Raw genomic sequence first — 26,600 nt, 5'->3', positions numbered from 1 at the left:
TGGCCTAGAGTGAAGGAGGATTCTAGTGTGTGAAGTGCATTAAGCTGAGACATTTCACAGTCTAAGAGGCCTTATGTGCAGCATGACTGTGATAAAACCTTGCTGTCCTCTGTAACTCACAATAAGATAAGAAGCTTTCATTTACATAAAAAAAAGGTTTATATTTGTCACACAATATATACAGTACATTCCTTGATGACAAAGTACGTCATTTACAACTAGAAAAAGTGACCTTCTGGGCACAGGTCTCCACCAGGAGGATAGGAGTGTGTGTGATGTTCGGCAAAATGTTTAGGAGTAATATACATGACTACAGAGATCATGTGTATGGATTTGCAAAACAATGTGTTTTGCAGAAATCTGCCTCATGGTGGCGCGGAGCCTCTAGGGATTGCGCATACAAGTTGTATACAGATGATGCAGTTATAGGTAAAAACAGGAATTGCCCTGTTATAGCGCCACCGTGAGGCTGTTTTGGGAAAAAAGTGGCATGTCTTCCTCGGTCTAGTGGAAATGTGCGTGTAGAATTTCACGGAAATTACACACTGTTTTTGTGATTTGTGGCATTTTGTTCTAAACGGACCAATCATGTGAGCTTTGGAAGCCAATCTTAGCCAATCAGGATGGAAGATGGGAAATGGTGCAGATCCATGTTGATCACATGACTATGGAGATAGTGTGTGTACCAAATTGTGTGATGTATGGTTAAATTGTAATCTACAGAAATGTGTTTTGCCTAAATCGGCCTCATGGTGGCGCTATAACAGGCCATTGAAGAATATTTGGTACATAGGTTGGCATCCAGGGAGTGTGTGTGCAAAGTTTGGCATGGATCGGGCCAACGGTGCCGCAGATTAGCTGGTAACAGACGGACAGAAGGACGGACACACACACACACACACACACACGGACACACGGACGGAGTGCAAAACATACTCTCTCCCCATGACTTCGGCCTGGTGGACACAATAAAACTTCTTCTACACAATAACACAAATGTAAAATATTTTACAGAAGCTTTTAAATAAGCTGACAAAACTGAGACACTGACACAATAATGATTGAACAATCTAAATGTACAGTACAACATTCTGTTAATTGTGTAACAAAATTGTTCCAAGTTTAAACTAATAATAATAAAGCAAAGTAATTACAAGGCACTTTCAGTTTGCATTGGTTAAGTTAGCAGCTCCATTACAGCAATTCCATTTTAGACATAAACATGTAATAAATGCAATTTCTTCAAGAAATGTCACACTTTCGTTGCACAAGGTTATTCTGTTATCTGTTTTTCAATCGTTTCTTTTAAGAGACCCAAAAGACAAAACTTAAACTAAAAGCACTGTACACAGCAAAATGAAATGTGGTGGAATGTTTTACATGAAGTAGACAAGAGTATGGTCATGTAGACAGAGTATGGTCATGGTAGCCAATCAGTAGACAGAGTATGGACATGGTTGCGAACGCAGTGAGCACTTACTATGAGACCTAGCAGATCATGTCTGTGTGTGTGTCTGTCTGTCCGTGTGTCGTCCCGCTATCCAAATATGGAGTGTGTTGCATCAGCAATCACTCAGCTCCATATATGGGCACAAAAGGGGCCAGGTACCCCAGCTCCATATATGGGCACAAAAGGGGCCAGTGATTTTGTTTGTTGTGGACCTGGCCCCTTTTGTGCCCATATATGGAGCTGAGCGTTCGCTTCCCGCGTTCGCGCGTCTTACTCGTAGCCAATCAGTAGACAGAGTATGGACATGGTAGCCAATCAGTAGACAGAGTATGGACATGGTAGCCAATCAGTAGACAGGGTTATAAACAACCTGACCGGAGAGTAGCCTGCGTTTCAGTTCCTTCCATAACAAACTGCGCTCTCTCTGGGAGCCTTTCATGAAGCCACGGTTTTCTTGAGCACGGCGAGAAAGGTATGGAATAACCTCGTTGACTGGGCCGTATGGAACATACTTATACACAGGGAAGCCTGCCTGACCTGTTCTCACATCATGGAGAAAAGAAAACAAACATGGAGAAGACCACGGTTAGCCCATAGGCTGTAATAACAAAATTAATTCCTGCACACACCAATTGCCTCTTGAATTTATTCAAAACAGATGGACGTTTCGCACTGAAACTTTCAATCTGTTTTTAATCAATTCATTGCAGAGGCAATCGTGCAGGAAGTTATTGTATCTTTTACATTTCTGATACCCTGTGTCACAGAAGCAAAGTTGTGTGTAAGTGTACGTGTGTTGATTTCAAATATTTAAACAATAAATATTTGAAAACATCGAAACAGTATATCTGTAAACCTTTGTAAACATCAGCTTGATATTTCTGATGAGCTAACCGCTTAATGTACAAATAATCAATGTAATATCACATATCACAGGGTGATAAGTACTAAGATATTCCAGTATACATTGTGTAAAAGACTGCTAAAGACTAAAGTCTGAAACCCCGAGGTTACAATGACAATGTTGAATATAGATTGGTAAGAGCATATCTGGGAATAATAAAGACAGCATGACCTTTGTAAACTAGCTGACTCTGTCTGCAGGGTCTGCATTTTCGTTGGCCAAAATTTCACACGACTAAGTGATGTACTGTACAGTACAGACAGACGTAAACATCTGATTACATAACACTATATTTAATGTCACTATTTGAGCAGTGAGCAACAACATACCTAGCGGGAAACTGATCTGGTCACACATGCCAAGCAGCTGTCCAAAGTAAACCTTATTCTCAGTGGGTAGCAGCCCCATCTCATTCATCCTGATGGGACAGAAGAACAGGCATAATTCAAACAAAATATACATAGAAATATCATCTGTGTTGAACTAACTAACATCTGTTCATTTTAACATGTTACTCTACACGTGTACACACTCGCACACATAGATTAACACTGAGAATTTTAACCCATTTAGGACGTGTGGAGCCGTCCTAGCTAATCCATCAGATGGATTGCGAGGACGTGTACACACATCCTAGCACATTTTCATTGATATCAAACGAGAGAAAGATATTCAGATTTATTTTTTCTTTTTTTGGGGGGTTGGCCTCTCCTTCTGCACCATACTCCTTGCTGTTTGTGAATGCACGCTGCCGTTCACTTCCCTGTTTACCGCTCAGAAAGAAAGGCTTGTATCTCCTAATCTAGGGAGCTCTCCGTGGTTTTGACCAGATGGATATATACTAAGCTCTTCATTTCTGACTTTAACATGCCTCTCATTTAAAATATGAACGCGAGGGATTATCGAGCGACTTTATCGTAATCATAGCGAGGTAAGCAAGCAACATTATTTTTCCCGTTTTTTGTACGGAACGTAAGGGGGGGCTTTCAGAGTAAAAGCTGCCATATCTGCGCGGCACCCCGAGCTGCTATTTTCAAATAAATCCCGGCGCTGATTGTGTTAATAGAACCTTTTAATCATAACAGGAACAAAAAGAAAAATGTCAGAGGACAGGCTTACTTCTCCAGGGTAAACTTCACTGTGTCTTCATTGTGGGACGCTACCATGATATTGGCCTTTCTGTAGATGTCGATCTCCTCCAGCACATACTCCAAACACCTTAACAAGAAAATCAGATGAGATAATGGGTTAAAATTTTAACTTTCTTGGATACTGAACCACACTGCATTAATCACATAAAAATGCTATTTTTTTTAATAAAAAGACATTCCAAAACAGTTTCAAATAGTAGATCTACAAGCTCACAATGCTTTGTGATTAGCTTGTAGATCGGCTATTTTCACCAATTTTGCTTCATCGTACGATGATATATTTAAGGTTCAAGAACCAAGATTCAAGATTGTTATTGTTACATCTTGTATGAACACAAGAGCAAAATGATTTGGTTTTGGTTCGTCAGCAGCAATAACAAAAGTAATAACAAAGAGAAAATAAAGAATTGCTTACTTGTGGTACATTCTGTTAGTAGCCTCATAGTCTGGGTTAATTGGGTCTTCATAGCCAATCTGTTTGGCACGGTCCCTCTCTTGGTACATGTAGGCTCCACGGACCAGTTTGGCACCAAAGTACCAGTTCTCCCGTCTTGACAGCTCAACATCCACAGTTACATTGTCATATGCATCCTAAAGAGATCATAGAAAATGACACAATAACCACAAAAGTGTTGTTACTAATATCAATAAGTTGTAACATGACATAATAAACCATTAAAACGTTGGCTATTCAAAATGTGCAGATATACAAGCTTGTAGCATGCCACTTCACGCCGCACTGTGAGCTTGTACATCTGGTATTAATGAACATTTTTGAAAAATCTTGAAATTGTGAGATCTACTGATTTAGAAGGCATTTGTAGCATCGGTCTCAGGTCTTAATTTACAGTATATACAACCATGGATAAACCTGAAAGTAATGTATATGTAATGTAAGACAAGAAAGAAGAAACTAAACTACGAAAAATAAAGAGGACATTTACAAAGCATGCACAGAAACCTGAGATGTTGACTAATGTAATTTTAACTGATGTACTGTGGACATAGTTTAACTCACCATTAACCACTTAAGCACTATATACTTTGTTGTACAACGAATAGAAGAAATATCAAAAACATCTTCTAAAAGCTCAAATTTTCATGATGCCAAGATGAAAATTGTTATATGAATATGAATATTTGTGAACATTCATTGTCATTGGCAAATCTTGAGACGTGTGGGTACAAAAGCTGGAGGGGCTAGCGTCCCTCAAAAATAAGCTAAATAGCAGATCTACAATTTTCACACCGCATCACATCAAGAGTCTTTTTCTTTTGTTACATTGTGATGCATTGTGAACTTGTAGATGGTCTTTTTCACTATTTGTCATACAACATAATGTATAGGGCTTACTTTTAAGTGGTCAACGTCGCCTCACCTCCTAATCTTTCAAATGTTACAAGAAGTAAATAATCAACAATTCCATTCTGTAAAATGCCAGGTGATTACATGGCAAAATGTCCCCCCCTCACCTTGAGATAACACTGGTATGTGTTGAAAATAACAGACTTCTCTCTGTTGAATCTCCTTTGCATTTCCAGGGTCAGTCTGCTTATAGCAGGCTGGAAATATGTCTGCTCAGCATCCACCATCAGCCTTACTCCATTTTCCAAAGCATGCTGGAACATACATATGGTGTATTTAACGTCATGTTGTTATCAGTAAATCCATTTCATTCTAGTTTGCTTTGCTTCTTTTGCTGTAAGTGGTTGAAATACTTTGTTATGCATTGAAGAAAGGTCTTGAAAGTAAACCCTTTTGGATGCACTATAAGGTACATTTTTAAGGTAAGGTATTTTAGGGAAAGCAAATAAATTGAAATTCTTTGTGTGTGTGTTTGTGTGTGTGTGTGTGTGTGTGTGTGTGTGTGCGTGTGTGTGTGCGCGCGCGCGCGTGTGCGTGTGAAATCTTTCAATTGTAGAAATAAAACACAAGTGAGCGGAGGATATTACATTCTAATGTACTATACTAGCATTTAGCTCCCTTTTGGAAGTAGCTGGAGAAATGGATGTTGTAGCCTAAGTAGGTCCCAATGAGCTGTGGGCTAACAGCAGTAATGGACTGGTACTGTAACATATTTTACAATGACCATGATAATCCATAGCCAGTGACAAAACAAATTCACAGGACCCAGCGGTTGGAACCCATGCTAGAAAATCCACAGCGTATTGCTAGGACACTATGATAAGTAGTTTGCTTATTTTGGGCCACAATATAACCTTGGTAACTAAAATTGGCATCCTTATCCACTGTATTAATCATATGACACAATAACACACAACTGAAAACAACCGGCAGAACTGCCCTGGTTGTTGTTTTTTTCCCCCACAAACTCATCTGTTTACATACCAGTGCACAAATAGCCGTGAGCAGTGCAGAGCAGACAGGTGAACATTCCACCCAATAAATAAATAATAAATCGTCCAAAATTCAATAAGGTAATACACCGATTTTTCTACAGTAACGATATATCGGTCGAGGGTTAGGGTCTAATTGTTTGTGTCATGTGTACATCCACTCAGAACACGGATATTATATGCAGATGAAGTGACATATTATCTATGGATTTACTGTACCTTGGCAAGAACATCAACTCTTTGTAGCATTCTCTTCATCTGCCTTTCCTCCCTAGCTGTAAACGTTTTCAGCAGCGGTTCCAGTTGGCCAGTCTACCCACCCAACACAGAAAACAAATCAATCGTCAAATTAGATTAGATTACACTTTATTGATATCAAGGGTGTATTTAAATATGGTAACAATTAATGAACATGTAGATGTATACCAAAATGAAGTAACCCATTCAATACCCTGAATGACTGTCTGCTTGTGTAAATGTACATATTCATGTTTAGAAACCTCACCTCTAGGTTTGGGACCATCAGCAAACTGGATATGTTTGTTGTGTCATTAATTAAGCTGTTCCAGTCAAGTAGATCAATTGTCCTAGGGTGAAAAGAGAGCAGATAATCACAGCAAATTGTGTGATGGTTGCAGGTTCAATTTTATCTGGGATGATAATTTTTTATTTATTACAGTCTAGAGTGTACAGAATGACAGAAATGTAATATACTAGACTCTTAAAAACTTTTCAAACCTAATGACACAACAATAATCTGTAGAAGAATTACATTATGCATTTGGTATAATTTATTACAAGTGGAAGGCATAAAACTAATTAGCAAAATGTAAAGATTCACTTATATATGGTAAAATTAACTGAATATCTTACCCTGAAGATCCCAGTTTTTCTCCAGTAAACCAATTATCAATGGCATCCTTTTTTCCAACACCAAATTTAGCCAAACTTTCCTGGATGGAAATATTACAGTGATATTACTTTTTAATACTAGACCTGTATTAGGTGGCAAAGTTCAAAAGGAAATATCGTCAATAGCCAGCCAGTAATAATGGTGTGGGGTTTTTTTCTCTTTAATTAAATTTGTTTTCAGCTTGTCATGCATGTCCGTGTAAGGAATTGGTGTATGCATCGGTTTCATGACCATAATGAACATTATCTTTGCTTCAGGAAAAGATTTACCTTCAGTTGCTCAAGTTCAAGTTTTTGTTCCAAAGCAGTCATTCCAGATTTTCCCTGTTGTGCTGCAAGAAGGTTGAAGAACTGTCTCCATTTCACCAATACTTCTGAGAACTCAAGCTGTTCAGGAGCAACAAATCAGTAGATAAGTTAAAGTGCTGTCTTTGTGGCTGTAAAGCTCTCTGTGTTGAAACTTTCAAGGTTAAATCCAAGTCACTGATTTATTTGAAGAACTTCAAGAATGAGAATAATGTAAACATACCAGGAACTGTGGTCGGCCAAGAGCAGTCATCTTAATAGCAGAAAATCCATCTACAGAGCTTCCTCCTGAAACGTGAAAACAAATATATTAAACGGGTATATATTGTCCAGAACCACTATACACACAAAAGACAGAATCGCCAATAAAACATTGCATCAGACTAACCATAAAACCATATATACCTAGGCTCTACTAGGTCCGATCATTTTCCCCTCGACATCAAATCTCTTTGCCAAAAATAGTTGATCTACAAGCTTACAATGGGTTGCGTTGTACTGCGTGAGTAAGTAGATAAGCAATGTTTGGCAAATGTTTGCCCCAGAATAGACGCATTTCCAGACAACGTCACACTGATAAGAACCTGTATGGGCGCGCAGGTCGGAGGAAAAAGAAACCGATCGCTCATTAGGTTCAATGTTATTATGTAAAAGTGGTCACAGCACTGACTTGTAAAAAAGCATTTCATCAAACTTTCAGATGCTGTTTTCCTCCCAGTGTGGAAGAAGAAGGTTTAGGGTGGATGGATGTTTACTGATCTCCACTCTTGAAATATGAGATCTGTTTGGAATTGATTACATGAAACCGGCACCTGCGCATGCAGTCTCAATGTTTGTACACAAGAAACCCATCTATAGGGACCGATATGGTTAATGAGAGTCATATGGTGTATGATGAATGGAAATTAGTAAATGGTCAGTGTACTGTACATGGACAAACCTGAAGCTTTAATGCAGTTTATGAAGGTCTCCATTTGGTTATCACACTTGGCCTCATCTGCATAGAAGTAGGTGCGAGCACTGGTCACACCGCTACGTCTGTCCCCAAACTGACGATGAGCCTTGTACTTCTTCTCACGATGTCCTACGTCTACAGTCAAAGGATAACAATATTAGCTGTCTATCTGAGCAGCAATTTTCTCAAGCACCCAAGCCACTAATAGGAAAGATCTGAAGAACCCATATAAAAGGAACGAAAAATAGTTTAGATTGTTAAAATGTCACTACAGGTCATCTGAGGAACTTTCAAAACATTACTTGTAATAAATGCTACCACCACCACCATCATCACCACCACCACCACCACCACCACCAGTAGATATTACTACTACTACTACTACTACTACTACTGCTACTACTACTACTACTACTACTACTATAATTACTACTAACATATATTACTACAGTACTAATACAAGAATAATGTATCAAAGAATAAAATGTAACCCAATTTAACTGATATTTAATACATACAGTATCTACAAGGAACAAGGACACACCAGGTTAGATCACAATGAAGAGACATATATTAATAACCCAACGTGCAAGTGAACTTAGAAGCCATGTGGTTCATGTCCCGTAACCACATGTACCCCAGCCTATTTAGATCCAGAAATAACCAGCCAAGTCAACTTGCACGCACATGACTGTGCATATCAATGTGGAGAGTTGGAATTGTGACAGGTTGCTATTTAGGCCTTGCTGGAGTAACCCAACCATATTAGTAACCCTGCAGTGCTGTTCTCCCATGCATATTAGGTCATCACCAAAATTGATTTTGCTCCCACTTCCAAATAATTACAAATCACGTATGATTTACTGTCATCAAGATCCATTTCAATGAAGCATTCAGTGTCAGTGGCTGCAACAAATTAAACAAATTATTTTGTTGAAAATGAGTCAGACTGATTTTAAAAGAAGGCAACTAAGCAGCAATTAATAATATAAATATTAGTTTCTCCTGATGAACACATACCTGGACCCTCTTTCTCTGCTTGGGACACGCATGAACTGAAAGAGAGGGAATGCTTCATATGAGATTACAATTTTTTATTTTATTACCACTGTGAAAAATAAAAAAAATATATATAAAAAAAGTTATCCAACTACATCACAAGAACAAATGATAGGATATTAGACGTCAAGTTGCGTCTATGCAAACATCCTGTAACTTTTAACTTGCTAAAGTGAAATTCTATTCAGTAGGCCTAATTTCTATAAACATGTTGTTGAAACACAAACACTGACTGTAGAGAAAAGGTGTATAACTGGTTGGTAGCCTACAGCAATAGTAGACAGTGTTCTTTTTCCCAAATAGCGTGCGCGCGCACACACGCACGCACGCACGCACACACACACACACACACACACACACACACACACACACACACACACACACACACACACACACACACACACACACACACACACACACACACACACACACACACACACACACACACACACACACACACACACACACACACACACACACACACACACACACACACACACACACACACACACACACACACACACACACACACACACACACTAATGCACCAAGGGACCACAATGGGAATAATCCTTCTGGCTTTGATTTATGTGCATGTACAGTATATGTATCATTATTGCATTTAAATATTATACCTGCATGATTCAATAGCGTTTTTAATCTCAGTCAGGAATCAGATGAATCACCTTGAATGTGTGAATAAGATGTGATAAGATCTTAGCAAATGTAATGCTGTGTTTATTCAGTGTGCGTCACTTTGCTCAAAAGAACTATTGCATGCACCGGCACATGTGACTCTAGTTCTTGTTGAATAACCAGCTCCTATTTCGTAGCAAATCAGAAGAGGGGGTCTATCCAAGCAGACCAATGGAAAGCAGTCACTACTTTGCCCCTGCATGCCAGGGTGTAAAAGTGAGCTTGTGTTTACAATTATGTCAGAGCAAATGAAAGAGAATGATATCATAAAATCAACAACAACCAATTATTCTTAAAGGCCAAATTGTTCTCTCTAATGTTTGTCCTGAAGGGCTTGCCCTGTACAGGGAAACAATACCTTAAATCTATGATCTAGCTCATTGTTATAACAGGCTTATAAGCTTGCATACAGTATATTATAGTCACATGTATATTATGCAATGTTTTGGTTAAACTTTGCGTAATATTGCAATTGACTACATTTTAACTATCTGGAAATAACTTATGCATGTCTAATGTTTTTTTTAGGTAATCACTTGAAAGTGAGTCTAAGTAGTTGTTAATGCTGCATGCTACTGGCTGCTGACGGTTGAGGATGAAGTTTAGATGTGTGCTTGAAACTGAAATGGCTCAAATGGCTCTTGTATTATTAATGTGTTCTGTATGGACATATTTAAAAGCCTATATTTTAGATGTGACTCTTTATAAAGTACTAGAGTGGTGGCCGTTGGAAATGAATGCCCCACCTACCACCCAGTTATTGTCTGTGTCTCTTTTATCTCCATATACAGTAGAGTTATTTGTCAGGCATGGCCAAATATGGAGTCTATATGCTGATGTCAGAAGTTAGAACAACATTTGTGATGTCAGAACAGGCTAGCTCGATATGGAGATCTGTCCAGACTCAGAGCCTATAGGCAGGACAGTGAGGGCCCCAGAGTCCAGAGTCGAAGTCGGTGGGGCGAATGGTTCTGGAGTTACGTGGATTACAGATGAACGTATACGCACACACGTGTAAGAGACTTGGTGCATTTATAGATAGATTTGCCTATTGTAAATGTCAGGTGATCACTTTCAGTAGACTTATATTAGACTATAGCCTATACTCAAATATGGAATGATGGAAAAAAAGACTCACTCCATCTCCTTGTCCGCTGCCTCCTCATGTGTGAGGTCCTCTTCTACGCTGTAGTCCAACACCGCTCCGACTCCAAAGGCCTGGTTCTTGTGGATCAGGGGTTTGATGGAGTTATGGTCTTCCCCTGCCACGAATTGTCCATAGAAAGTCATCTTCATCATCTTCTCAAACAGCCACTTTCCAAAGACCTTCCTGCTGAGGTCTATTAACTGGTAATAAAATAAAATGAAAATATTATTATATCATTCATTTTTGTCAGTTGCTTACTTGTTATTCAACAATATGAAAGTATATAGGACTACTCATTTATCTGCATTGTTTTCGTTTGTGTGTTGTTTTCTTTTGTTGTTTCCTTTGTAACAGTTTTGAAAGGTGCTTAGTTATTATCATTAGGCTATTATTAATTATTATTATTATTACATTCATATGAATATGATGGTATTATATTACCAAATATGTGTAACCTATCCTTGGTGAAGCATATGAGCCATATAGGCTACATCAGCAAGCAAATAGTAGCCTACGCCTACCTCCTTGTTCTTGTCTACTAGCACGTCGATTGTACAAAGCTTGAACACCAGGAGACTTCTCAACAGCTCCAAGTTATTCTTGCTTCTGTACGCTTCTTCAGTGTTGTCGAAGTCAATTTCAACCTTCTTAGCCGCGTCGACGTCTTTAACATGTTTGCTTGGACTGATAAGTTCAACCTGGACAGCTTTCACCAGCGTGCACCCATCCACCACGGCATGCTCTTTCTCTCCAACTTCTTGGCTCTTGGTAGATGCGGCTGTTGAACGAAACCTTGTAGGCAAAATCCAAATTCTCCTAATATTGCCCGAGGTCGCCCTAAAAAGGGCTGGTGCTAATTTAGTGTACGACATTAGCTTATATAGAGAGAGTTTTTAAATTAATATATAGGGCCTATTGCGTTAATGCGTTGAGAGTTGTACACAGCCTGGAGGAAACCGAGGATGTGAATGGTGGTGAATGTTGACTCGTAGCCTATTTATAAGGTTGGCGGTAGCGACCCACCCACAAGTTTCTTTTTCCCTTTTTTTGTAATGGCTGCAGGCTGTGACAGCCCAAAACTCTGACGCAGCACAACAAAACACCGATGAATGATAGATAGCCTGCCCAGAAGACCCATTCATATAGACAGAGAGAGGAAATTAACTTGGATGCAAAGCTGTTATGATGGAATACCGCGGAACACTCGCCCCGGTGTTGTTACCGTTATGATTATGCCACTGACAATGTCTAAAATAAATGACCAGTAGACTATAATATGTTTTTTTCTTCTTCTCTTCTTGGTTTTATGTCCAAAAATATTAATTTGCACATAATTGTGTTTATAAAAGAGGTAGTATTGATTTTAATATTCGGAAATATCAGATTTATGGATTTTTGATCTCGTTATCCAAAAAGTGAAAAGTGAATGCATGTTCACCCAGGTTGAGGCTTGGGCTTTGACATTGTACTAGGCCTACTTCTACTTGCAAATTCCCCAATGTGGGAACCTTTGACTGCATAATTTCTGGTATAGTGGGCCCGTGGCCGGGGGACTGCGTTCGGCCGTTCGGGGGTTCGCGCTCTCCGCTCTCCCATGATAAACTGTAAAAAATCACACCCGTGTGAAGTGAGGGGCACTCTACATCATCATGACATAAGATAGACACTATAAGCTGATTTGCTCAGACACTATGACGTAAAATTGTCCATTCATTGTCAATAGGAATTTAAGTTTATGTAGACAAAAATCACACCTGTGTGAAGTGAGGGGCGCTAATATATTAAGGTCTAACTCATGTTGATTAGGTGATGTAATGTGATGTAAAACAAACGGTGCGGTGATGTAATGGTGATGTAAAACAAACGGTGCCAACACAAACATTAAATGCCATTAACAATAAAGAGACAATATGACAAACTAAAAACCAGTAAGTCGCGCAAACGCGGGAAGCGAACGCAGCTCGTACATATTTGGGTTTTTTTAAGATTTATTTTAAGTTTATTATAAGTTATTATTTTTTTAAGTTAAAGTTATTTTTAAGTTAAGTTTTTAACTTAGCCATAACCATATAAGGAGTCCCCAAATCAGCTATACGTCCAAATATGGAGTGTGTTGCATTAATCACAAAAAAATCACTCAGCTCCATATATGGGCACAAAGGTGGGACACACAGACACACACACACACACACACAGACACACACACAGACAGACATGATCTGCTAGGTCTCATAGTAAGTGCTCACTGCATTCACAACAAACATGAAACCTGTAGCCTATATAGGCGCCCCAAAAATGTACACTAAGTCGATTTGCTCTAGGCACTAGGTATTGAAATATTTTTGATTGATTGATTGAAATATTTATTGTAACTGTATTAACAGTTTGCAGAATTTCATTTCAAGCACAAACTCAATACAAAGACTAACTATGTGAGTGGACGACGTATTGTCCATTCATGGTCAATGGGAATTTAAGGACAAAAAATTAGACATAAGCCGATTTGTTCGTATATAGGCCTACTGGTATATGACATAAATTCTCCATTCATTGTCAATGGGAATTTAATTTTCGACCCACTTTGTGTGGGTCGAAAATAGCCGATTTGCTCATATGCCTATGACGTAAATTCTCCATTCATTGTCAATGGGAATTTAATGTTTGTGTAAGACTGGATATCTTATGTGCCAATGTGGCAGTGATATACTATTTTTCACACTGTAATTTTAGGGATTTCAAGGAATGTCTTAGCATTGGTCAAAAAATGTGACCAAACTCTTGGTTGGGGTTCGTTTCATGCAATTGTAATATTGTACAGGCTTGCATGTATTTTACAATCTACTCTTTGTCTCTCCTCTCTCTATTTTTCTCTCTATTTCTCTCCCCCCGACCTTTTACAGTCTATGCCCCCGACACGTTCGAGGCAGATGGCCGCCATGCGGAGTAACGTTCTGCTTGACGTTTCTTAAAGGGGGAGTTGTAACACTCCCCCAACAGTAGGTGGCGGCAACGGCTTTTACATTAGATTCCAACCGTGACAACCGTCTAAGCACACGTAGAAATAGGTGTTGCGACTGGCGAGGTGTATGCCGGGAAATAATCATGGCGGGGAACAATAAACAAATGGGAAGCAGTAAGTTATTTTTTATATTATTTAGTGTTTCGGTGTCTGTCATTTTTTATGTTACATACCACCGATGTTGGCCATTAAAGACGGCATTTGCTTAGCTCTGCTCCATAGCTCTAACCTCTAATGCCGTCTCAACGGCAGCTGGGCTATGGACCAGAGCTAGCATTTGCTATGCTAACGGCCGGAAACGGAATAAATGCAAAATGCATACATCGCTGCTAGCTAGTTCATTACAATATTAGGCTACTAATAGCAATGCCCTGACTCCCTAAAAAAAGGCAAATCCCTGGTGTCCTTTAAAACAGGCCTGAAAATCCACCTTCCAGCATGCCAAAGGGAGAGGAAATTACCCCCCCTAACTTAAGTCTAGTGACTACCCCCACCTCCTCCCTTCTTTGTTCCCCAACCTGTACATATCTTTGCTAAAAAAAAATCATAGTCATAATTATGAATTGAATACCCAGGACCTGAATTGGAAACAAGACAGCAAGGACTTTTTTCGGTGATCCCATTGGACGTGTTTAACTGTACCCTCTACTGATTACATTTCTGTTTGACTGTATCCTGTACTGATACATTTCTGACAAAGTATTCAATCAAGCAATCAACCAACTAAGAGTGTGCTAACAGTTTCTGCCTTGTGGCTACTTTGCTTCCAAATAATTGAGACATGATAATGTACAACTAGGTTCCTTTATTCTAGAATAGTCAATGTAGACCCTTTTCACAGCGTACACTTTGTTTAAACATATCTGAAGGTAATGCTGTAACTATACATACATAATACATGTATTGCATGTATGTGTTACTGTGCCAGGCTGCCAGCATGGACAGCTTCTGTAGGATTTCATCCTGTGATTCCTTTCCTGTTAATGAACTTTCAAAGCTTCATTTATTAGACTAGACCGTATCTATCTAACAGTTAGATAGATACAGTCTATGGTCAGTTAGATTCTAACTGACCATTATGAATTTGTATTGCTTACCTCCCTCTCAGACAATCGGGTGACACAATTCACATCTCTGTCTTGGATCTAGGGCTGCAACTAACGATTATTTTCATAATCGATTAATCGGATTATGACACTTATTTAGCTATCACCGTAAAAATATGTTAGGTTATAACTTTATGTTCTAACTAAAATATAATTCATAAAATTAAAGCAACTCATGGTGTCTTAAGGCTTATTCTGACTGCATACATGCATATTACATATGATGATTAAAGAATAGCTGTGTCAGTCTAGAAGGAACAGTACTCTTCTGAACTCAAATAGGTAATTTAAAAATAAATATTCAAGCCATATGTTTTGTTCTTGATACTATAATCGTTACATATTTTGCTTTGCAGTCGCTACTGTACAACTATCATCAGACTGTAAGGGAAGAGAGATGGATCACTCATCTTTAGTTTAGTTACACTTAACACTGGGAAAACTATGGTTAAGTGGGAAATCACCTATGATAAATTGCAAAGAATTCTAGTGATTAGTTGCCGATTCGATTTCGATTACTAAATTAGTTGAACTAATTGAATAATCGATGAATCGTTACAGCCCTACTTGGATCCCTTCCTTTCCTACCTACATTTTGAGATAGGGCTGGGTTTATTTTTAAAGTTACGATTTATGAATGAAAAATACCAGATCACAGTATAACAAAGTATATTATAATACAGATTAAGTGCTTAATCGGACTAATAGATTTTTGTCGATTTATAACAAGTCTATAATTATACAACCCCCCCCCCCATGTTGAGTAGCTCATATAATAAAAAAACAAAACTATAAAAAAAAATTCTTCTCGATTATTCAGTTATAACTTTTTTATCCCATTTTGGGAGCGAACCCCTTTTGGTGTTAGCATTATGTTATGCTTTAGCTATTGAAAAATAGCAGATCTACAAGCTCATACCGCGCGCTACGAGCTTGTAGGTCTGCTATTTTTGAAAAATCGAAGAACGACTGACATAGAAACATAGCTTTTTCAGAACTGTCAGGATTTAGAAGACATTTTTAGAATCTGATCTCAGGCCAAAATGGGTTATTGGTTCTAAATATTGTTTTTGGTATAGTTTTGGTTAATAGCCAGCCCTATTTTGAGAATTCCTTAAAACTGTTCCTTTTTTCTTTTTGCAGTGTCCGATGCCAGTGATGCGGACATGGCCTCTTTGATGGGCTTCTCTGGATTTGGTATGAACAGACCACCATTTACACAGCAAGAACTGAACACCTTGACATGCTCATTTAATTTAATCTTCAAAGATTACTCAGTTTCATCTAAGAAAGTGCTGTCTCATGCTACTTTTTTTCCTTTTTCAGGGAAGAAGGCCCGTACATTTGACGTGGATGCTATATTTGAACAAACAAGGAGAACAGCCATTGAGAGGAGTAGTCGTGTATTAGGTTTGTTCAACACAGCAGGGGGGGGGGGTTGGGGGAACGGAACGGATACAACCATGATATACGGTAATGCAGTTTGAGCCATGCCAATCAGCCAATGGCTCTAATGCCAAATGTTTCCTTCCCCAGAAGAGAGGCAGAAGGAAGATGATGGTATGGACTCACCCGCCAGGCCTTCAGTTGTTGTGCCAAGAAAAAAAACACCAGCTACTGTGTCCAGGTAGTTTCAGTGACAGTGGCTCCTGATTTGAGCCATCTATTTGAATGGAGTTCCTGTTTAATTTTGGCTTGACTTAAGGGGTACTGTATGTTATTTCCTACAGAAATCCAGAAAGTAGGAGTAAGAGCAGTAGCAGCAGCGACAGTGATTCAGACTCGGACTCGGAGCTTATTGGACCCCCAGTGCCCCCCCAACTCGCACTTGAAGACGATGATGATGAGCTAGTTGGTCCACCTCTACCACCAGGTTACATGGGCCGCACAGCTCAGGATGATGATGATGACGACGATGATGATGAAGACGATGGTGATACAGAGCAGGATGAAGATGATGTAAGTCTTTAACTCACTGGAAATTGATCCTCATGATCATGCATGAGTCAGTCCCAGCTTGGATCATTATTTATAACTGTGCCCCCTATTATTTCTTCTCTTAGGATCCTATAAAAAAGATTCCCAACACCCATGAAATCACCCTACAGCACGGCAACAAAACGGTAAGAATATAACTATATACTTCTTCACTGTAAACTACTGTAATGTTTCATCTTTTCAATAGGACAATTATTTATTCGCTTTTTGTAAAAGTTTGCTAGTCTTTTTGTCTTCTTTCTAGCTGTTATAGGGCCACTGTCACTATGATAAACCTGATCCCACAAACAGACCTGTCTCTGATTAGTGAATGAAGTCATTGCCTCCCTAGGTATCGGCCCTAGCCTTGGATCCCTCAGGAGCTCGTTTGGTGAGTGGAGGATTTGATTACAGTGTCCGGCTCTGGGACTTTGCTGGGATGGACCAATCCCTTCAGGCCTTCAGATCCCTAACACCGTGTGAATGGTGAGTTCCTACTGAATTCAGTGTGTTATTTGTCAAATTAATGCATTACTACTGTACTAAAAGGAAATGTATATTCAGTTACAAATACAATTTGTTTTAGGTGAGAATGAAAAGTCAGAGCAATTATTCTGACAGCTGGAACCAAGTCATAATGTATATTCATTATCATGTTTCGCGGAGAACTATGTGATTATTATGGTGAATATAAAAAAAGAAAAAAATTGACCCCTGCATAATCTGCACCATTTGGCTGATAATGCATTGAGTTATGCGATCGCATAATCGTGTTTGTCTGGAGGAAGTAATTCTACTGCTCACAAAAAAACTACCGGTATTTGAATAATAGAACAATTCTGTGCTACTTCCACACAGGCAGCACACTGTTTTGTTTTTGAAAACTGTTAACGACACACAAAGACACTTAACGGCACTTGTAACTGTATGTGTGTTATATATGTCCTATCAGCCATCAGATCAGGTCTCTAGAGTACAGCATCACTGGTGATGTCATCTTAGTGGTGTCCGGCAATGCCCAGGCCAAAGTTCTGGACCGTGATGGATTTAATGTCATGGAGTGTGTGAAGGGAGACCAGTACATTGTCGATATGGTCAACACAAAGGTACGTCAAATTAGTACTACTGACTGGAGATGTCTGTCATGCTTGCATCTCGTGGAATTTCAGATGCTGTCTATACGAGGAAGTATTCTGCGTTACCCGCAAGTAACCGATCTGCCCTTTCTGCCACACGGGGACTTAACCGGTTCTCTTTGAAACCGGCTCCCAGAGTGGCAAACTTCGGAGACGCTACTTTGTCGTGTGTACAGCAAATGCCACCTATTTGCTGAAATTTGTCTTGCGAGTATCACAACTATTTTATATTTACACATAAAGTCTATCTTCTCCGAAAATGCAGCATGATCTACACATTATTGTTACTATAATGGTGTAGTGTAGAATAGATTAGTATATAGGCTATATATCTAAGATGGGCAGCACGCAGCCACTGCTGTCTGTCCGTCCCTCTCACAGGCAGTGCACAGCACGCATGGACCTCGTCAAAGCGCTTCGTCTTCTTGGGTGGAAATTAAACATTCTGAAGGTGCTATCCATGCTTCAACTTGCTCTCTAACTTATATTCTTTGCAAGCAAGCAGCCAAAATGTCACAGAAAAGCCTTTTTTTTTGGTAACTTATATACCTCTATAAACGGCCTGTTTTCACTGTTTCTAATTCCTCTTTTTTATACTTTTGTAATTTGTATAGTAGCCTATGTGCAATTTCTCTTGTCTACCTGCAGATTAGGCAAAATGTTGAGAGCTGCTTTCATGCACAAGGCACTGGCAGAAGTTGGAATCAATCTATTAATGAGTAATTATCAGAAGTTCAGCGGTGTTGCGCACCAAATATATTCAATCTCCAAAGTCAAACTCATAAGTTCACAATGCATGGTGCCGCCCCTCGTTGTGAGCTTTAAGATCTGCAAACTATGAAGAGGGTAGTTATGAGAATATTAGTAGGCCTATGTAAAACCATTACAATTGTAATGAAAAAGAAAAACATCAGCTACAGTTGATTATGCCCAGTAGTCTACGGAAAGATTATAACACGCATGCATTTTACATGCCGTGCATAATATACTACTACAGCTTTCTCTGGGTGTCCGGAGCGCCCCGCCGCTCTTGTCTGGACGACATGCATAATTAACATAACCGCAATGTGGAAGCTCGAAACTTTGATGCCGGCTACAAACTTGTGTGGGTAACGGCCCAAGCCGTTCTCGTGTGGAAAGGGTCTAATAGGACTGCAACAATTATCATTGCCTTGCCTGAAAGTTCCATTCTATAACATCAGTAGAGTTAGCAGGAGATCCGATGGGCTGACAGCCAGGGGCCAATCTGCGAACCCATTGTTAAAATATAAAGGGAAAAACAGCACCCTCTTTCACAAAAAAAGAGCTCAATATAATAAAGTAATCTTCGGTATCGGCAGATATGACCCTACAAATAATCGGAGATCGGTCATAATTTCAATATTCTCTTACACCAATTTATATCCCTGTCTAGGACGGGGTCGACCGATGCAAGGTTGAGGTTTCCCCTTTCACAACGTTTTTTTGGGACATGGTCTGAAAATTGTATATATATTTTTTTTTAATTCCCGATGGCACATTCTACATTAGCATTACATTAATGATTAAAAACACAATGGAAATCAGCTTGATTGGACACTCTTCCTTCTATTAATGATTTAAAGGTCTTAGGGCTCTTTTAGACGGCAACTATCTCCAGATAAAACGCCAAAGTCCAGTTGCGTTCTCATTTTTATTGACCCTTTACACGAGAACGCACACTTTATGAAAACGCTATGTCGCTAGGTGGCGGTAACGGGCTGCCAAATAGACCAGTCATCCACGTACAAGAAGAAGAACCACGTAGCTCCCCCTTCACGCAACCCTATCGGGGTTTCGAATGACTCTTCCAGACCACGACAGGGTTGTGGCAGTCACTCGCTGCCTGCTTTCTACTAACGCATCGAGTAACAGACAGGCTGACAGGCAGCCCAGAGCATGCAGGCAGAGCACGCCACGGGATGGTTATATATTTCATTTACATCATGGTTTTACATTCACTATCGCTGATGAGCTGCGCTTGTTAGGAGGGAGGCTTGTTCATTGTAGGAACTAATAAACGTAGTTGTGAGCCAACGTGAGCCATGATGTCATAAGTTTTTCGGATTTGCCGTTTTGCCTGTTTACATGGAGACTGTAAGTGTAAGAAACGGCTTTCTCAAAGATTTCCACTCTGGAAGGTGGTTTCACTTTTCACCTCCCCAAAACGCTGTTCTCGTCTAAAGGGACCCCAGCAAATGATACTTTATTTAGCCGTTTCCTATGAACACCGTTCTCGTGTAAAGACCACCTTAGTCTGGGCTGTGTTTTGTTTAAAACATATTCAACTTGATTCTCAAATTGTCTTACAGGCTTTTCCTATTTATTTTTACTTTAATTCTCTAATTTTGTTCAGGGTCACGCGGCTATGCTCAATGATGGCTCCTGGCACCCAAAAATTAAAGAAGAGTTTTTGACCTGTTCTAATGATGGGTGAGTATTATTTATGTAGCAGAAGTTTTTTTGACATTATGTACTATTCTGTGTGATAGTCTGATATGCAATGCATCTTTATTTATACAGCACATTTCATACACCGTGGCAATCCAAAGTGCTTCAAAGAATACAAATACACATCATCAAATGTTCCCACCTTTTGAGGCATAACGTCAATGAAAAAAGAATATACATTAATAACATTGAAAGGAAAGTTATTTAAAGCGGCACTAAAATAGGATGAGGATCCATAACCTGCAACATATAGCTCTATCATATGCAAATTCTTTAGACATATTGCATGCAATTCTCTGTCTGTGATAACTGTAGTAGTTCTTGTTTATTCATGAATCATGATACTGAAGACTTAATAAATGTTCCTCCTCTGTCCATAGCACTGTGCGCACATGGGACCTCAGCTCAGAAAAGCACCACAAGTCGGTGTTTAAACCCCGCTCTTTCCAGGGAAAGAAGGTCGTCCCCACATGTTGTACTTACAGCCGTGACGGCAAGCTCATTGCTGCAGGCTGCCAAGATGGAAGCATCCAGATATGGGATAGAAACCTGACCGTGAGTATGTTTGTCTTATGGGCCTATAGCAGAACAGTTTTAGGTCAGTTTGTCTGTGCTCCTCTCTGATACTGTGGAATGCAAGAAAGTAAAATTATGCAGGTCTATAGATGATGAAATAGAAGGATTTATGGGGAAGGGGTACATTGCAAAATTTATGTCAAATATTTTGAAGTCTAAATCTAATTTGCTCAAATTCAGTGGTAAAGTGTCATCTGCTTGCTTTCTCAGTCTAGGCCTTTTGTATTTTTGACTTCATTATGTCAATCTTTGTGTCTTCAGGTCCACTCTAAGTTTCATTGTCGTCAGGCTCATGCTCCGGGAACAGATACAACATGCCTCGCCTTCTCATATGATGGTACCATTCTGGCCTCACGTGGAGGTAAGACAAACCTTATCCCTACAAAGCGTATAAGAATAAATTGTCTGCGGTGTCTCTGTTCGTCGAAGTAAATGTTCACCTCCAAGAGGTGAAACGACTCATGTTTGACCCAAAGAGAAAATATAGAGGTGGCAGCATGTCGGTACAATGTTTTATTTATTTTATTTCATGTTTGAAAATGTTTCCCATGTGTCACATCGCGATGCGTCGTGAGCTTGTAGATAGACAATTTTCGGTATAAATAAAGGTGTTCCATGAGATTTTGACTTGCCCATTGCTATTGGTGTTTTTGAAAAGTTTGAAAACCGCTGCTATAGATATTGAGCAGAATCATTGAGTGTAACTAACTTTCACTCAATGTCTTTAATAAAATTAAGTCTCCAATTGATCTAAATGTGTGGAATTGTTTTCATTATGTATGTGTCATTTTATACATTCTTCACTGCAGTAGGTCAGGTCTCAGTATTCTCTTTGTCCCAATGAATCTATTATTTATTATCTACTGTGTGTGTGTGTGTGTGTGTGTGTGTGTGTGTGTGTGTGTGTGTGTGTGTGTGTGTGTGTGTGTGTGTGCCAGGTGACGACACACTGAAGATCTGGGACATACGCAAGTTCAAGTCACCTCTGAATGTAGCTACTGGGCTGACTAACTACTTCCCTATGTAAGTGAAACATTCAGACAGTTTCCTTTCTTTTTTGCTGTTGTGCATCTACTTTATATGCTGTGCTGCAATGCAGTGTGAAATATCAATAAGTAACTAAGTGTATATATGTCACCATCAGGACTGACTGTTGCTTTAGCCCAGATGACAAGCTGATAGTAACAGGAACTTCTGTAAAAAAGGATGATGGCAGTGGGAAACTGGTTTTCTTTGACCGTGTCTCCTTCAAAAATGTCTACGAAATGGAAGTCACCAATGCTGTGAGTAGTCCCTCAACATCCTTTTCACAAACAGGCACATAACAAAATGGGTCCAAACATGTAGAGGAGGCACACTGTGGCCTGGAAAAACCATATAATAAAACAAAATAATCCAATATGTAAGTGTAACATCTCTACAGCAAAAAACAACTACAAAAAAAGAAAAAGAAAACCTTTTTTAAATGTTTGGAGCAATATTTATTTTTTATAAATCGGTCTACTAGCGTATCTTCTTAGCAGGCTACTGAGCTGCTGTCGGGCTACAAAATCCTTGATACAGCACGTTAATTACAATAACCAACTTTGTTTCAGTTCAAAATAACTGAATGATTTTATCATTTAATTGGGATCATACAAAGTCACCACTCACCACTAACCCTTCATATTAGTTAATAATTATGACATACCACTCCTGTTACAACTAGAACCTCTAAAAGGGTGCTTACTGTCTTACTACTCAGTAGTACTGTAAGTAAGTAATCTTACTTCACCTTTTTTGTTGTTCAAGCTTTCCTGGATGCCTTCTGTAGTTTTGTGGACAAGTACTAGTTTAGCCTAGGTTTACCAAATTCTTAAGTATGTGATGATTTTGTGGTTTCAGACTAGTTAAGGGCTACTACACACTGCAAGATATTTGCTCCGATTTGTCTATTTGAGAAGGATCCCCATTAGCCATGGCAGTCAGCTAGTCTCCCTGGGGTCCAGACATTAAGCTGTCAATCATAGAATAATACACTTTGTTCATTAGTTCCTCCAGGGGGAACTATAGGTTTTTCTAATGTCCGCCCAGAGCAACAGTTACCATATTAACACAACTGTAACTCATGGTTAGCTGTCTCATTGTGTGTATTCCAGAGTGTTGTCCGCTGTTTGTGGCATCCAAAGCTGAACCAGATCATGGTAGGCACTGGGAATGGACTGGCTAAAGTTTACTATGACAAGGATAAAAGCCACAGGTAAATACATTTACACGGCATATACAGTATATTATCTTTAGTGTCTTGGATAACTGTCTGAAATAGGAAATAGCAGCATTTTAAACTGTCCTTTTCCTTTGCAGAGGGGCAAAGTTGTGTGTTGTGAAGAGCAAGAGGAAGGAGAGACAAGCGGAGACATTGACACAAGATTACATTATCACACGTAAGTTATTAAGGGTGTGTGTGTATAATATTTTGAAAATAGCAGATCTACAGGCTCACAATGCGACACGTGAGCCTATAGATCAGCTATTTTTGCTATTTGCTCTACAAAGTAAAGACTACAGATTCAATGGTTAATGTGTCTCTGTATTTCATGTGTCCAGCACATGCTCTGCCTATGTTCAGAGAGGCCCGTCAGCGCAGCACCAGAAAACAACTTGAGAAGGATAGACTTGACCCCATGAAGTCTCACAAGCCTGAACCCCCTGTGTCTGGACCCGGTAATGTATAAAACAATCACTACAGCCACTGCCTGAGCTTTCTGTCTCTCACTAATGTTACAGTTGTACTCAGCTGGAGTATGGTGTATGAATCATTTTATATTACCGGTATGTATTACTGCTGCAGTTGAAGACTAACTGTAGAAACTACAGACATGCAAACTTGTCACCTTTCGATGAAATTCACAGTTTTGAATCAGAAATAGAGGGGAGCTACTCAAAGCGAAAGAGTTATTATGCTCACTCGAAGTGAAAGAATGATGCATGCTTACTTAAAGTGACTTTGTCTTTTAATCTAATCCAGTGTTCTTGTGCCCCAACAGGTCGGGGTGGTCGAGTGGCAGCTCATGGTGGCACTCTGTCTTCACACATTGTAAAGAGTATTGCTCTTGATAAAACGGATGACAGTAATCCTAGGGAAGCCATCCTACGCCACGCCAAAGAGGCAGAGGAGAACCCTTACTGGGTTGCACCAGCATACACAAAGTAGGACCTGATTACTGTACTCTTAGTGATAGAAGTATCCAATTTACCGTGTCCGGTAAATTAAATGCATCCAATTTTGTTTCACTGTCGCTCACATGAACTATGTTCCACCTACAGTATGTCTCAGTTGTCTTGTAAAACTGTCCGCCATCTACTGTATGTTTACAACATGCATTTCATTCCTTGATAATCCGAACAGGATTCAATCAGAACTCTTATTTTTGCTGCACAACAACTAAAATTAGATGGGTAGACCTTAGCCTGAGCTAACGCTAGACCTTTCTGGCCTAGATGGGAGGGCCTTTCTGGCTCAGATTTCCCACACCCTGATTGGTTCACCAATCTGTCCGTCAGCCCCGGTCTCCCCCACCCCACCCCACCAGAAGCAGAAACCACTGGTTGCTGGAGTGTACCATTCTAACGGACTGTCAAAGTTATTTCCACAGAGTCGGCACACGTTGGTTTTTTTCTTAGACGGTGTGGTGGGTTCTTCAGCCATTCTCCTCATTTTCCTCGCATAGCCTCGTTTGAAGTTCCACTGGTAATGATTTCCTCACGGTGTTATTTTGAGGGGTGCACTGCACACCACTCAGAGCCCTGACGTCACATCATTTGGAGCGACGCCTACGCGGAAGGGTTGACTCCCACTTTTCCCACCATGCGTAAATCCAGGCTTTCATTTTCCGCGCAGACGAAATGAAAGCCTGGGTATCGTGGCTAGGTAGACCTTAGGTAGACCTTTATTGATCCTGAGGGAAATTAGTTGTCATGGTGGTGCCTAGCAGCACCTCAATAAGCATGAAACACAGCAGAGAGATTCAACAGTAGTAAGAAACAAATCACACCTGTCAATGTAAAGTGAGGGGTGCTCTTATCATCATACAACATCTTATTGTGGCCAATCACAATCTGCGTCCTCACTTTTGTCTTGAATGTTTGTGTTTAAACAGTCAAAGCTGGGCATTCAATGTCATTGTGTTTACACAAACCCTCAAAGCTCGACATAGAGGGGCTAGTGCCACTCAAAAAGAAAAGTGAGCTGGGCTCAGTGGGCTGGCCCAGTTTGCATATGACCATTAGTAAATATACAATAAGAGCAGGCACAAGTATCACACACGAATCATGAGTAAAATGGGCATATACCATAAAAAGACTTTAGCCTGCCTGGCTGCACTTATTAATTTATAGGCATAAGTTAAGTATCATGTATTTTTATTTTTTATATAAATGAATGAATAATCTTGATTAAATATACACATATTTCTGTATCTCCCATCAGGACACAGCCAGTGTCTATTTTTGAGGAAGAACCTAAGGAAGAGGAGGAAGATGACAAGGGACCAGAGTGGAAGAAACGCAAGATCTAAAATACAAATTTCTGGTTTTAACTTTTATCCTAAATCATGTTTTAATCATTGTCAAGTTTTCTCCCATGGATCCTGAAATGGTTGATGCCTCAAATAATATCCCAGATGCAGTCATTTACCACAGGCCCGTGGCATTGTACAAAATCTCCATTTTGTACAATGCCAAATTACAGTCCTTTTCCCCCCCTTGCCTTTATTTTTTAGATTACTATGTACAGTTTTTTTATGTGTACAGTTTTGCATCTTTGACTCACCTTTGATTGGATTTGCAGTGAATTTGACTGAGTTTGGATGTTTTCTCTTGCATACTATTACTGTATAGTCCCCTGACATGTAAATAAAGACACATGAGTGTCACCCCAGTTTGTTAAGCCTAGTAATTTGTACTGCGTGGTACCATAAACAGTCATGTGTGGCACAAGTCAAGCAATGGCTTGCCTTGTCGTATACGTATACTATATAAATTAGGCTTTAGTGTCACCTACTGGATAAAAGAGGCAACAGCAAGCGGCCCTACTTCATTAAATGACCTACCCGTAATCTAGTTTACGCTAAACTAAAGAGACTTTAGACAAAGACGAGCCTACTGATAATATTGCTTTCTTCGTTTATGATTTGTATTATTATACAATAGCTATTAATATTATTCAGGAAAATGTGGTAATTTCAACTCAATTAAACAAGCTGCAGATGAAAGCAAAAAAAAGGAAAGCACAGTCGGAGTAATTACGAGCATATATGCATATGCCTAATACAAATTTATTTTATAGTAAATTACTGGTCTATATACTTCAACTACCTCGATGGTCGACGGTGTCGCGCC

General features: G+C 39.5%; 2 protein-coding genes across 5 annotated transcripts; one reads left to right on the top strand and one right to left on the bottom strand.

Annotated features, from left to right (window-relative positions):
• Nucleotides 1–1,314: 1,314 nt before the first annotated feature.
• prodha (proline dehydrogenase (oxidase) 1a) lies at nucleotides 1,315–11,893 on the bottom strand. 3 transcript variants are annotated; one of them, XM_080756584.1, is made up of 16 exons: nucleotides 11,460–11,893; nucleotides 10,930–11,138; nucleotides 9,057–9,091; nucleotides 8,901–8,942; nucleotides 8,022–8,171; nucleotides 7,305–7,369; nucleotides 7,046–7,162; nucleotides 6,737–6,816; nucleotides 6,369–6,450; nucleotides 6,083–6,175; nucleotides 4,979–5,125; nucleotides 3,921–4,096; nucleotides 3,474–3,572; nucleotides 2,684–2,772; nucleotides 1,760–1,987; nucleotides 1,315–1,458 (listed from the first exon to the last, which is right to left on the bottom strand). In XM_080756584.1, the coding sequence occupies exons 1-15, from the start codon at nucleotides 11,808–11,810 to the stop codon at nucleotides 1,797–1,799; spliced, it is 1,926 nt and encodes a 641-aa protein (XP_080612710.1). In that variant the 5' UTR covers nucleotides 11,811–11,893; the 3' UTR covers nucleotides 1,315–1,458; nucleotides 1,760–1,796. The 3 variants fall into 3 exon arrangements, with proteins under 3 accessions (XP_080612710.1, XP_080612709.1, XP_080612711.1); XM_080756583.1 differs by having other exon boundaries at nucleotides 1,452–1,987; XM_080756585.1 differs by lacking the exon at nucleotides 8,901–8,942 and having other exon boundaries at nucleotides 1,452–1,987.
• Nucleotides 11,894–14,009: 2,116 nt separating this feature from the next.
• On the top strand, nucleotides 14,010–26,125 carry wdr70 (WD repeat domain 70). Of its 2 annotated transcripts, none has more exons than XM_080755368.1 (18): nucleotides 14,010–14,071; nucleotides 16,207–16,260; nucleotides 16,390–16,473; nucleotides 16,603–16,690; nucleotides 16,794–17,022; nucleotides 17,127–17,186; nucleotides 17,393–17,526; nucleotides 17,993–18,146; nucleotides 20,551–20,627; nucleotides 21,026–21,200; nucleotides 21,483–21,582; nucleotides 22,160–22,244; nucleotides 22,366–22,504; nucleotides 23,360–23,460; nucleotides 23,565–23,644; nucleotides 23,808–23,924; nucleotides 24,248–24,410; nucleotides 25,690–26,125. In XM_080755368.1, exons 1-18 carry the CDS (start codon nucleotides 14,041–14,043, stop codon nucleotides 25,775–25,777), a joined length of 1,959 nt encoding a protein of 652 aa, XP_080611494.1. In that variant the 5' UTR covers nucleotides 14,010–14,040; the 3' UTR covers nucleotides 25,778–26,125. The 2 variants fall into 2 exon arrangements, with proteins under 2 accessions (XP_080611494.1, XP_080611493.1); XM_080755367.1 differs by having other exon boundaries at nucleotides 16,600–16,690.
• Nucleotides 26,126–26,600: the final 475 nt, after the last annotated feature.

Source organism: Protomyctophum bolini (assembly GCF_963924005.1).
Source record: "Protomyctophum bolini genome assembly, chromosome: 22".
NCBI lineage: Eukaryota > Metazoa > Chordata > Actinopteri > Myctophiformes > Myctophidae > Protomyctophum > Protomyctophum bolini.
Note: the sequence above shows the minus strand (reverse complement) of the source record. Positions and strands in the feature narration are given on the sequence as shown.

Coding starts and splice junctions, on each gene's coding strand:
- wdr70 (XM_080755367.1), top strand. CDS start 14,041: ATGGCGGGGAACAATAAACAAATGGGAAGCA. Junction 17,023..17,126: donor CAGAGCAGGATGAAGATGAT/GTAAGTCTTTAA, acceptor TTCTTCTCTTAG/GATCCTATAAAAAAGATTCC. Junction 21,201..21,482: donor TATGGGATAGAAACCTGACC/GTGAGTATGTTT, acceptor TTGTGTCTTCAG/GTCCACTCTAAGTTTCATTG.
- prodha (XM_080756584.1), bottom strand. CDS start 11,810: ATGTCGTACACTAAATTAGCACCAGCCCTTTTTAGGGCGACCTCGGGC. Junction 5,126..6,082: donor GAGTTGATGTTCTTGCCAAG/GTACAGTAAATC, acceptor TGTATGTTCCAG/CATGCTTTGGAAAATGGAGT. Junction 2,773..3,473: donor GTGAAGTTTACCCTGGAGAA/GTAAGCCTGTCC, acceptor CTGTCCCATCAG/GATGAATGAGATGGGGCTGC.